Raw genomic sequence first — 13,380 nt, forward strand, 5'->3', positions numbered from 1 at the left:
TTTCCTTGTGTAATACAGGCAAACTGGATAGAGAATACGTGTTGGCAAACATAGTAGACTGTTGAGACAGGATTAACATATTAACAGCTGTAACACCCTGAACACTCAATGAGAGAAGCTGCTGATAAGAAAGTAGAGGAACGCTGCTTTTTTTGCACTCCTTATATAAAGGTGATTGAATGTAATTACCTGTACATGCACTACTCTTGGCATGGGGGTGATCTTGAAATGTTCGTTTCTTTTGTTCCTACATCTTTTCACTTTATACAGTATAATCAAAGTTATATTTCCTGTGTTATTGCTTATACAATAGATAAATCTTTTACAAATTTGTCAAAGCATTGTATAATAATGCATAGTAATTGAATTTCTGATGCATAAAAATGCTAGTGCTATTAAAATTCACTACCAATTGTGCGGTTTTTATGGTAAAGTAACTCTAGAAGTGAATATTGTGTGTTATGCCAGAGAGAAAAAGGACAAGATGAGCATGACTCAACCAAATCAGAATTGGATTAAAATAAAATGTGTGCATGTTGGTTGCTCTGTTAGTTGACTAGAGAAATAACAGATGAGATCAGGAAGGCAATCATCATGATTGCCTTCCTGATCACAGAACCCTGATAGAATGAACATTTGGTCCATCATTATGATTCCAAATTGAAAATTTACTCTATGGAATTTGTAAAAATGTGGAAAAGGAATAAATATACATTGATTATTCATGTAAATACAGTTTATAATGCTACTATATTGGAAATGAATTCTAAAACTAATCGCAAGCGCTGATAATTATCTAACAAACATGATCAGGTCCAATAAGGTTTCTCTCTCTAACATGTAGTACCTAGGGAATTATCAGACTTCCATTGAGTCAAGGACTCATCAGGGATGGCCATACATCACAAACCAGCTGTCATACCTTCTCTTAAACTCATTTACACTAGATGTACTCGCCACTTCAGCAGGTAAGCTGTTCCACTCACTCATTGTTCTGTAAGTGAAAATTCTAGCTCTCATTCCTTTTTTAACCACACAGAAACTTAATCTCGATGGTTCCCCCCCCCCCACTCTCCCTGCCTTCCATGTAACAAAAAATTTCATTACTTTAGAAGTTCATAGGCTTCTGTCATATCAAAGAATAAAATACAAGAATAGAAAATCTACATGGAAAATCTTGATGTTTATTTCAATCCCGAATTCTGTAGTTCGTGTAACAGCCTTTCATGTTGTATGTTAGCAAAGTCCATGTGCATTCACTAAAATTTTTGCTTATGTTTCACAAACATCTTCAGTACAAAAATGGAACAGCAATTAAACAATAACAGAAAATTCTAAAAAAATGTTATCTTACTAGCTAATGTAGGATAAGATAAAACAATCAATCTTCTGAACTATCGTAACTTTTAATTATAATTTTTTTTTCTTGTTAGGTAAATATTGATTTTTTTTGTTATCTTATATTAGCTGCTGAGGCGGAACTTCTTTAGAATTTACTGTTTTTTTATTATTATTATTTTTTTTTAATTGCTGTTTCATTTGTCTGTATTTTCTCATATTTTATTCTTAGTATGCCTACTTATGATATTCCAATTTTGAAACAAAATTATATCACCTCTTTCTCCTGTCCACCAGTGTCTACAGTCCACAAATTCTCCATCTGTCCTAATAATCTACATTCTTATATCATCTTTGTAACTCTTCTTTTGGCATTTTCACAGCTTCTTTATCCCCTGGGAACTCCTCAGAGGACCAAACTTGTGCAAGTAGTTCTTGTATGTGGTCTTATCAAGGCCTTGTAAAGAGGCAGAATGGCTTCCTTATCCTTACATGTCAATGTTCATTTAAACCTTGCAATTATCCTCTAAGTTGTATTTGTAACTTTTACTATTCAACCTTTGAACTTCACATTCCTGTTTGGCATAACTCCAAGATCCCTAGTTTCATCGCTTTCTCCAGCCTACCAACATAATACACTATTGGATACCTCATCACTCCAAAGTGCATAACTTGATGCTTACTAACATTGAATTGATAGTTACTATCATTTACCTGCACTTCCAGCCTATTCAAATCATTCTGTTAGTGCCATGTATCGGTAGCATCCCGATCATCCTGCCTGTGTTTGCATCATCAGTGAACAGTTGAACATCTGTCAGGTCCTTCTCAATATCATTAATGTATAAATTGAACACCAGTGGCCCAAATACTGATCCCTGGGGTATACCACACTGGTTACCTTAAATTTAGCAGGTTCATACCCCCCACCCCACCCCATATCACTTTCTGATACCTGTCTGTCAGTCATCCACCAACTTATCCAAATCAGTAGTTTATATTTCAATTCCAAATCCTCTAGTTTATGTAACAGCCTTTCATGTCGTATGCTAGCAAAGTCCATCAGTATCATAGTGTATCCATTCCTTTTATCTAACTCAGATGTAACGTCATTATAAAAATAAGAGCAAATTGCTTAAAATGACCTCTCCCTAGTAAACACATGCTGTTCATTGCAAAGTATAGTTGTTCTCTGAAACTAATTTCTGTATGTAAATTAGTTTCAGAGAACAAAAAAAGTTTCTTACCAACTTCCCTAAACTTGAGTATCTGTGAAGATTCCACAGATACTCGAGTGATACCGATAGGTCACTGGTTACACACATCAGTCTTTGCACCACCATTGTGCAATGAGATTATTATACATTCTTTCCATTTCTATGGAATCTTTCGACACTTAAATGACACAAACATGTCAAGGGCCTAGACAAATTCCTTTGGCAAACATGCCAAATTTTTATTCAGTTATGAAACAGTTCTAGAACCTTCTCATGAATGTCTGTATCTCTTCATCCAGTGTAGCGATAGTATTGTATGCTATGTCACACATACCAGGTTAATAAATCATGGTGAAATGAGCACTCATTATTTGAACAATTGCATCTGCTGACACTAGAGTACCATCTGTACTCAGTAAAGTAATTCTTCCACGTTCATTCTTTCTTTTACTTGTAGCATAGTGATAAAATTCTTTTGGGTTACCTGCACAGCCAGTTTCTTTTCATATTCCAACTTAACTTTCTGTACAGTACTCATAACTTTTCTGGCTTTTGCTTTATATATTTCACAACTCTTCTTACCATTATTTTCACAATATTCCTTCCACAACATCTTATGGATCTCATGCTTAATAATTTGGGACATTCATTTCACTACCACCCTATTTGTTCTTTCAACTCTAGGGAGACATTTAGATACTGCCTCAGTTAGGTGACTTTTCACTGCTTCCTATGCCATGCATTCAGTAACTGATACGATGAAACTGAACACAGTATTCTCCCAAGTTTATCATAATTTTTGGCCTTTGTATTTCAGCATCTAACCTGTCTTAATTAGAATATCCATATAGTATTTAATTTAATACCCAGTCAGTATTGCACGATCACTCTACTGACTGGTAGCAAAATGATCATATCCTATACTAAGACTCCTGATGCTATCATCAAACCTAACACTCTTTGACCTTGAGAAAGTTGTCACAACACCTGAATAAATTCTTCTTCATTCTTATCACGAGTTTTCTATCCAATCAATATTTGGATAATTTAAGTCACTTATAATTTATTATTGTAGAGACCTAATCATCTGTACAATGATAAATTCTCATCCTCAGTTAAATAAATCGTCAGATCTGTAACAACACTCCATCATATGCAGGGTGTTCGGGATAAATTTGACAGTTTCGTAAGGAAAAAGAAAATCTTCTTTGTATCTATTAAATTTAATGAATTGACAAAAAAACATTACAGGCAGAGTTAATTACAATACTATCAACAAGATTTACTCAAAATAACCACCATTAGCATCGATCACAGCTTCAATTCTGCTTCGGAACCTCGAACAAGCTGATGCTACAGTCTCCCAGGGAAGGGCCGCAAAAACTGTTTTAATTTTATCCATTAACTGGGCTTTTGTATTACTGGAAGTGCGATTGGTGTCTTTTTCAACTGCGCCCCATACAAAATAATCCATGGGGTTAAGGTCTGGGGAGTTTGGAGGCCAAACATTTGGACTGGTGAAGTCGTAGAAATTTTCAGACAACCATTTTTGACTTTTCCCAGAGGTGTGGCAAGGGGCCGAATCCTGCTGCCATACATACGGCCTACCATTGGCTACCCTTGTTATCCAGGGCTTGACTACAGTTAGCAACTCCACGAACAAAGCCCGAATTCCAATGCCAGGGTTCTTCAACACCTGTTCCTGCAGATTTGCGAGGAATTCTGCTGTACGAACGCAATCAGATCGTCTGCTAGGGATCTTTCTTCTTGCTACATCCTCGTAGTCACCATTGCAAGTCTCTAGTTCATGCCTGATTGTTTTTACTGTATTCAGGGAGCATTGGGCAGCAGTCGTAATATCCTTATTTTGATGGCGGGCACGAATCATCATGATACAAGTTATTCTCTTCCATGATTCAGGTGGGTTCCAGCTATCCATCCTTTCTGACATCTTGTATATGAATGAAGAAGGGTCCAAACTTTTAAATGAAGAGAAGTGTGTGTTAATACATGTAACTTACGGAAAAATATAATTAATTATAAATATGTCAAATTTATCCCGAACACCCTGTATTTCATTGTACATGGAGCATTACTATGTTTTCATGAGTTTCTAGCCTAACTGGACTCAAATCATCTGATATCATTAGTATTCCTTCCCCTCCTTTTCCTATCTCTTCTGTCCATCCTAAAAATACTATACCCTTTATACTCAATTCTGGTTACTGCATCTTACTCTGAAAGCCAGGTTTCACTAATGCCAACAATCTTAGGCCACAACATATTCACCAAAGCAACAAACTCAACTGCTTTCTGTATAGATATACCAAATTACCTCCTGGCTTTTTCATGCTTGCTTCTGCAGTCTGTTTAGATTAGATATATATTAGAATTAGATCTATAATAAAACATATTTGCATTCAAAAAACTTACTATGCTTAAGTGTTTTACACTGGTTTTCAAAATGATTAACCAATTTTTTGAGTATATGGATTTTATACAAACAAAAATTGCATTTCTTTTTTTTTTTTTTTTCAGATTTGTTTATTTTAGCCTAATTGCCAAAGAAGTTTTTAAAAAGAAAAAGAAATTAGAGGCAGTTAAAAAAGAAAGAATGGTGTTTATTTGGAATCTGTAACCTTTAAGAAGATATTCTTTTGCCTTTAAATAACCAACTTTTAGTCTAATATGATGCATCATTAGCTTCCCTTTTTAAACAGTAATAGGGACACTTAGAATATCGATGTTTCATGTGTCCCTAGTACTTCCTGTTCATCTCTTTTACATTGTGGTGAAATGTTTCATTTATATGAAAGAGATGGAAAGAAAGTGGTTTTAGTTCTCATTTCACCAACATTCTCAAAAAAAAAAAAAAAAAAAAACTAAACCTTTTTTAAAACCTTTTGGGGTGCTTAAGGGTGTCAAAGCTGTGTAACTGGGAGGAAACCTTCATGTAACCTTTTAAGGAATGTAGAAAACAGACCAGGGTTTCTGACCTAATGTCCAAACCTCATCTTTTTGTGGTGCATCATGTTAGGTATCTACTCGGATACTGAACGAATGAGGATATGCTGGCAATCTGGGATTTAGCCATCTAAATTTTATTCTTATTGACTTAAACTATAGTGCAAAATAATATACAATTCAAAAATTCTCTATACTCCTTTGGTATTGAGATTTTTTTCTGTCTGGGGTTGTTCTGGTTGCCATGTGTGTTGAGGATGGGTCCTCCAAATTCTTGGAATAATTAATCTATCATTTTTGTTCAGATTTAAATGATGTTTTAGCATTTCACAAGCTTGTTTGAATTTTCTTTCAAACCAGGTTTTGGTGCGGTGTAGGGACTTAGTGCCTTTCCAGTCAATTCTGCTTGGTGTGTGGAGTCTGATAGGCCTGTTTTACCATAGTGGAGGTTTTAATGTGGTGTTTGTGTTCATCTTTTCTGATTGGGATGGTGCGTCCCCTATGTAAGGTAGGTTACAGGTACGTTGAATTTTGTAAACCCCTGGGTGGGCAAGGTATGGAAGATCTTTGGAGGTGCTAAGTAAATTTCTTAATTTTGCCGGGGGTTTGAAGGTTGTCTTGATGTTGTATTTAAGTAGTGTTCTATCTAATTTTTCTGGAATGTCCCTAATGTAGGGTATGGTTATGGCATTCTTGTAATCTTTTTTGCTTTTAATAGCATTTTTATGGAGGATCTTGTGAACTGTTTTTTTATTGTAGCCATTTTTTTTACAAATGTTTGGTTAATGATTTCAAATTCTTGGTTCAGAGCTGTGTTTGGGGGTGCTGATGACTCCTAGTTTTGTGTTGGATGGTGGTATGAATTTTTATGTATGTATTGGCCTGTATGTGTAGGTTTGTGGTAGACAGTGAATGAGAGTCAGTCTGAAGGAAGATGTATGACGAATGTCCCTAGAAAAGGAAGAAAGTTGATTTTGATGGTGAATTGGATACGTTTGTGTTGTTTGTTCAGGTGGCTTAGGAATGTATTTAATGTTTCACAACTGTGGGGCCAAATGGCACAAATATCAACATATCTGAGCCAGACTTTGGGTTTTAGGCTGGCCGAATCTAGAGCTTGTTGCTTGAAGGCTTTCATGTAAAAGTTACCAATTGGGGGAGAAAGGTGAGGCCATAGCTGTACCTTCTTTTTGTGGGTAATACTTATTTTGCCACACAAAATATCCAGAGCAAAGTATGTGGGCCGTGATATCGGGCAGAAATATGTTTTGTAAGAGAAGAATAGTATCATTGATCGGGACATTAGTGAAAAGGGCAGTTATGTCAAAGCTGACTAATGAATCTTTGTCGTTTCTGTTCGCCGACCCCACAGGGTCAGTGAACAGAAACATACCCCACATATCGACAAGGCTATAATATTAGACATACAAGATAACGAAACAATGCTTAGAATATCGGAAACGATAGCCATAAAATGTGACGAACTCAATAAACATCCACCGATCCTACGTAATCTCTGAGAGTTGGAAGCTCTATAACATAAAAATTAGTTCACGACTCCGACCAATAACACAAGCACACCAAAGACAGAAACACCAAGCTGACATGACATGTCCTCCACTTCCCGCCACAAGCTCTGAAGACAATGCACTGTTGAAATGGCTTACAACCCGTTACTCTCACCCCTGATCTTTTTCCATCAATCCTTCCTCTTCCCCAAAAAATAGTTTCCATTTCAGATCCTTCTCTCATCCTCCCCTCCCAAAGTGCTCTCTGCCCACCTTAATAATAATAATATTATACATATAAAAAACCCTGGCTTTTTTTCAAATAATTCTCTCACATTGCTTTACCCTCCCGCTTTTCCCAAACCCCCTTCCTTTAACAGCTTAGCAGATGAATGTATCACTGGGATAAGGAGACAGCCAACGACATCCAAAAAAGTATGTTCGAATTTTCCTTCTATATTATTCTTCATATATCGGTTTTTATAACACATCAGTAATGCCCTTAGCTTTTTGATTAAAAAGCCAATGACATTGAAGAAAAGGGGCACTCCTTAAACAAAAGTAGGCTATATAACCATAAAAATAATATAACATTCCATGTTTATTATTTAGTAGGATCACATTTTTTTTAGTGTTTTTATCCAAGTAACATAACTTGTGTTACTCAGATAAAAACACTAAAACAGATGTAATATTTCTTTATATGGTTATATAGTATTTCTTTAGATCTTTCACCAGTTCAGTTTCTTTTTCATTGATACTTCATATGTTGATTGTGCCTATCTTTCATTCTTCTGTTGTTTGTTGCAGTAGCTGACTCCTTGCTCATCAGCAGTGGGGGGGGGGGATCTCTTTTAACCCAGCTGACATGAAATTTCGTGTTTGTTTGTTGTTTAACCGATACAGAATGCAGTTTGGTTGACTTATTCCCAAATTGCAACTCATCCTCATTCATTTGGGACCCAGCACTAATTGGGTATACCACTGTTTATGATAGGACAGCTAACCCTGTCTGTATTGTCTGCTACATTTATAAATTACATATGTTCTTTTGGCTAGTTGCTTGTTTTGCAGGATGAAAAACTCAAATTTCCAAGAGGAAAAACCCAGCCACCTCCACATAAGACTGGCTAACTCACCTTCAGATGAAAAGTCCTCATGAAGGTTCATTGCATTCTAGACCAGATTTGAACTCAGATCTTTTCAACCAAAGGGTATCATCAATATCAACTGTGCTACTGAGGCTGAGAACTCGACATTAATATTTTTAATGAGCAGAGCTAATCTAAGTTAGTAAATACAGTATTTAGATTTTCAATAGATTTTGAATGCACGCCGATTCATGTACAGCTAAACTGATTAATTGGCTATTGTCTTTTTTGAAATCAGCTTTATCTACTATAATTCAGAGATAGCAGTATCTGAGATGAATCAGAAGTAATATTTAAATAAAAGAGCTATACAACTGATTTCTTTACATAGAACCATCGAAAGTGTAGATAATTTGCAATATTTTTGCAGCTGGGTTTATAATATACAGGTAATGGACAAAAAATGGAAACACTGAGCTATTGGATCATGTTATCAGTAGTTGCAATGCAGTGTCTACGATCCACCAAACACAGGCGCAGTTAATATGCATTTGCCTTTTGATATTCTAGGAATGTGTGTATAAAGGCAAATGGAGGCGTGCCACTGTTTATTGCATGTTAGAATGGATTTATGCAATATGGAATCCAGAGAGGACCTCATTGACTTTGAAAGGGGCTTGATTGTTGAGCTAGGCTGGCAGGTTCATCTGTGACAAGTACAGCTGAAATTGCACATGTTAGTTGAGGAACAGTCTCTGAGGTTATGTCAGCATGGCAGTCAACAGGACAAATATCATCAGCGAAATGCATTAGTGGATAAAAGTGCTTACTGCAAGAGAGGGATGTTTGAGCATTAGCACGCTGTACCACAAAAAATAGGTAGGCTACTGCTAAGCAATTGTGTGAAAAATTCAACACCAGTCATGAGAAATCTATTTCAACAAAAACTGCGCTGGGAACTACACAGAGTTGATATCATAGTCGAGTTGCCTTACACAAGCCTTTGCACCACTGTCTGTGATCTTTGCTGCAAACGGACGAATGTAAATTTCGCAAACAAATTGCGAAATTTACATTCGCAATTTGTTTATTGCCAATTTGTATATTTAAGAATTCAATGTCTGATTTTGAGGTTATCATTGTTAATGTTCCGAAAACGCGGCTGGTTATCTCTTGTAATTCTTTTTCACTTTCTTCCAGAAGATCGATATTGTCTGCAAAACGTAAGTTATTTATTCTTAGTCCACCAACTACTATTGTAGTATTGTCATATTCATGAAGAGTTTCATCTATGAGGTATTCCAGAAAACAATTAAAAAGAGGAGGGGACAAGATGCATCGCTGTCTTACCCCCATTCTGCCTGGAATGGTTCACTGCTGTAATTTTTAATTTCAATTCTCATATCAGATGAGGAATAAAGAGATTTAATAATCCTAATAATTTTGTTGTCAATACCGTAATGTTCTAAAATTTTCCATAATGCCCTGTACCATATTGAGTCAAAAGCTTTTTGAAGGTCTAAAAAGTTGTGACAGATTATTTTATTATGTTCTATGTATTTTTCACCTAATATGTGTAGTGTAAAAATATGGTCGATTGTACTTCTGGACTTCCGGAAACCCACTTGTTCATCTGACAGTCTGCTTTCTATTTTCTTTTCGATTCTTGACAATAGTATTTTTAACAGGATTTTGCTTGAATGACTAATAAGGCTTATTGTTCTATAGTTGTTACATTTATTGCTGTTTCCCTTTTTAAGAATAGGTACAAGGACAGAAGGCTAGGTCTCTGTGTTCCATACGTCCTGGAATAAATTTAGTAAGGTGTCTATGATGATGTCACCTCCTTTGCGTATCAGTTCCATTGTAACACTATCAATTCCTGTTGATTTTTCCTATTTTTGAGGAGCTAACTGCTGCAATGACTTCTTCTTTTAATATCGGGTAATCTCTGAACCTCCTGGCAAAATTCCGTCCAAAATATCGTCAGTCAATTGAGGGTCCTTTTGAAAAAGCTTGGTTGCGTAACATTTCCATCTATCAACTATTTTCTGGTTATCCATGATAGGAGTTTCATCTTCTATGCTCCAATTAATTGCAGTAAAAGGTTTGGTTAACTTATTGATAATTTGAAAAGCACTTTTAGAATTATTTTTATTTAAGTCCTCTTCTATATTTTTGCATTCATCTAATATCCATAAGTTTCTAGCATGTTTGATTTCTTTTTTAATAATCTTAGTAATATTTTACTGTTCTCTATTATCACCGCTGTTAATATGAGATTTCAAATATCTTTTGTTGCATAGGTCCAAAATATTTTTGGTTATCCATGGTTTATTTATTTTCCTTTTGTATCCAAGGATTTCTTCAAGAAGTATTTGGTTTTAGATTCGATGTTATTATATTTCTTGAAGCTTGTGTCAAAAATTTGTTTTAATTTGTATTTATATAGTATATGTATTTGGGGATCTTTTAATTTTTCTATATTATATCTTTTACGAGTTGATTTTGTAGGTAATATTTCTCTCATTTTCATATTCACAGTTGTAATGACCATGTTGTAGTCACTGCCAATATCGGCTCCAGAAAATGATTTGGTTCTTGTGAGGTTGATGGAGTTTTTAAATCTTGTGCTTACAAGGGTAAAGTCAATTTGGTTGTTTGTTTTACCATCAGGGGAAGTCCATGTCCATCTTCTGGAAGGCTTATGGAGAAATAGTGTTAGTAATGGCGAGTTCATTTTGTGAGGCAAAATTGATCAATTCAAAACCTCTTTCGTTTGTCTCCCCATAGCAATACGGTCCGTCAAATGGGAGATAATCCTTGCTGATGTCTGTTCCAATTTTGGCATTCCAATCACCCTGTACAATCAAAAGATCTTTTCTATTCATTTCGGTGATTGTTGTATTAAGTTGATCATAAAACTCCTCTACTTCAGAGTCCTCGTGGCCTGTGGTTGGGGCATAGACCTGTATGATGGTGATATTGAGTGGTTTTCCTCTTAGGCAGACTAGAGCAATTCTGCTATTTGATACGATTGAATTCCATGACAGAATTTCATGATGATTTGTGTATCAAAAACCCGACACCTTCTTTACCGCTGCAGTCACATCCAGAGTAAAGAAGCAAAATGTCCTTCATCTGTTGTTAGCTCTCCTGTTTTGGGCCATCAAATTTCAGAAAGTCCCATAACAGTCCATTCATATCTTTTTAGTTCGTGCTGTAGTAATTTGAGTTGACCTGATTGTAAGAAAGTCCTAATATTTCAATTTCCGGTCATTAAATGTTTGCTAAGTCTGAATCTGGATCCAGTTTTTTCATTATTTTTTTTTTGTCAGTGATAGTGGTGATGGTAGTGCCAGTCACTAACTTCTCATTTCCACCCCTGGAGCTGCTACCAAATGGCAACGCGGATCTTGTTGAACCGGGCGATGTCCGAGCCAGCATGTTGTGCTGTGTTAAGTCCTTCGCCATGAATGTCTAATGGGCAGTAAATTAAGACAGATGGTGCCAATCTCCTCTTCTGTCTTCGCCTGCTAGCATTTAGCTGGGCATAGTGGGATGGCCTTCATGCCTTGGGAGGCCCTGCCAGGAGTAATGATACTCCCAGTGTGCTTCACCTATCCCACCACAGTGAGGAAGCATAGCAGGACTTAGGGGGGCATCTAGACATCTACAGTGGACCAATGCCATGTTAATCAAAATGAGTCAATTTCCGTTTTTTTTTTTTGTCCATTACCTGTATTTTATTTTAATTTTACTAGATACATTTAAAATGTTATTTTCCTTTTTTACTTGTAGTGAAAAAGTCAGATGGTTAATAAAGTTTTTAAGTTTATTATGTAAATTTTCCATTATGTCATTGTTCCTGGTGGATAAGATGTCACCCATGTACAAGAAATACTCAGTAAAAATTTGAATTTCTTCTAATTAACAGAAAATTAATGCATATTTATATCATTAATTTTTTTATTCAATAAAATGTGTTTTTCTTTTTATAAATAAATTATAAATAACATTAAAACTACCTGTATGAAAATTCTTTCTCATTTGAGAAATTAAAAACTTCATGTTTTTTTAATGTATAGTTATAGTAATGACAAATTTTTGTATTGCAGAAGAAAGTATGATATGGAAGGCAAAAAGTTTTCGTGATACAGCTTTAGAAGAAAAGGCTAAAAATTTTCGAACACCTTCATGTGATCATTTAAATGAATTATACAGAAGTCAGCAAGGATAATAGTTATGTAAAAATAATAATGTACATATGATCCTAGTATTTAAATGCACATGAGTCTAGTGTTTCTTTTCATGTGTTAATAATAAGAAAAAAAAGCATTAAGAAAAATTGAAAGGACTGAAGTTCATTTTTCTTAGCTGGTGACATATTATATTGAACTGTTGCTTATAGTAGTTTCCTGAGGGACTAAAAATTCAGAGAAATATAAAATAGCATAGCAGTAGTAAATCTGTTATTTTTAATGACAAAGTATAATAGTTGAAAGCAAATATACAGTTTAGAAAACTTAAGATTTTAAACAACCCATTCCACATTGAATTTTGACAATACATTTCATGTGTCATGTATTCGTATCATTTTTCATCTTAAACATCATTACAAGATATTTTTATTTACAGGTTTCACTCATACATTGAAACTGTTAATGTACTTTGCATAATATAAGCCTTTGGCTTAAATAGCAAAATGTACATACTAATAAGCTCATTATTAAATAATGACTTGTCTTTACTTTCTGAAATGTAGTTAATTTTTTTTTTAATTCTTCTGAAAAATGACTATATAATAAAATTTATATTGTGTGCCTTGTATAAAAATTATCTGCAACTAATGAAGAAATATCAGTATATTCTTTTTTTTTTCCTTCCAGACATTTAGAGATGTATATAGAATAAGGGATATTAATTTTCTGAATATTCACGTGGACTCAAAATTGTTGATTCTTGACCACAAGGATTAATGAGAATAAACTATTATTTAGATATTGGTCAAGTGTAGGTGAATAACTATTTTAATTACCAACTAGTTTCACCAGCTTATGCTGTCGGCTTCATCAGGGTACAATCAGGAAAGCAAAGAAAATGAAAATGACAAGCTAAACATTAACTGACAATTCTATTTCTTCTTTTAACTGGCAAATAGAATTGCCAGTTAACGTTTAGCTTGTAATTTTCATTTTCTTTGCTTTCCTGATTGTACCCTGATGAAGCCAACAGCATAAGCTGGTGAAACTAGTTGGTAAT

At 34.9% G+C, this 13,380-nt stretch overlaps 1 protein-coding gene across 1 annotated transcript in view; it reads left to right on the forward strand.

Annotated features, from left to right (window-relative positions):
* The window catches only part of LOC150096340 (dnaJ homolog subfamily B member 12-like), a 173,152-nt gene extending 160,012 nt beyond the window's left edge, over positions 1-13,140 (forward strand). The window contains exon 9 of the mRNA XM_090409183.1: positions 12,237-13,140. Coding sequence (XP_090265309.1) covers positions 12,237-12,358 — 122 coding nt within the window. The 3' untranslated portion in view covers positions 12,359-13,140. The remainder of the gene's footprint in view (positions 1-12,236) is intronic.
* The last annotated feature ends 240 nt before the right edge of the window (positions 13,141-13,380 follow it).

This window comes from Typopeltis vanoorti, chromosome 19, assembly GCF_054136105.1.
Source record: "Typopeltis vanoorti isolate ZY-2024b chromosome 19, IOZ_Tvanoo_1.0, whole genome shotgun sequence".
Lineage (NCBI taxonomy): Eukaryota > Metazoa > Arthropoda > Arachnida > Uropygi > Thelyphonidae > Typopeltis > Typopeltis vanoorti.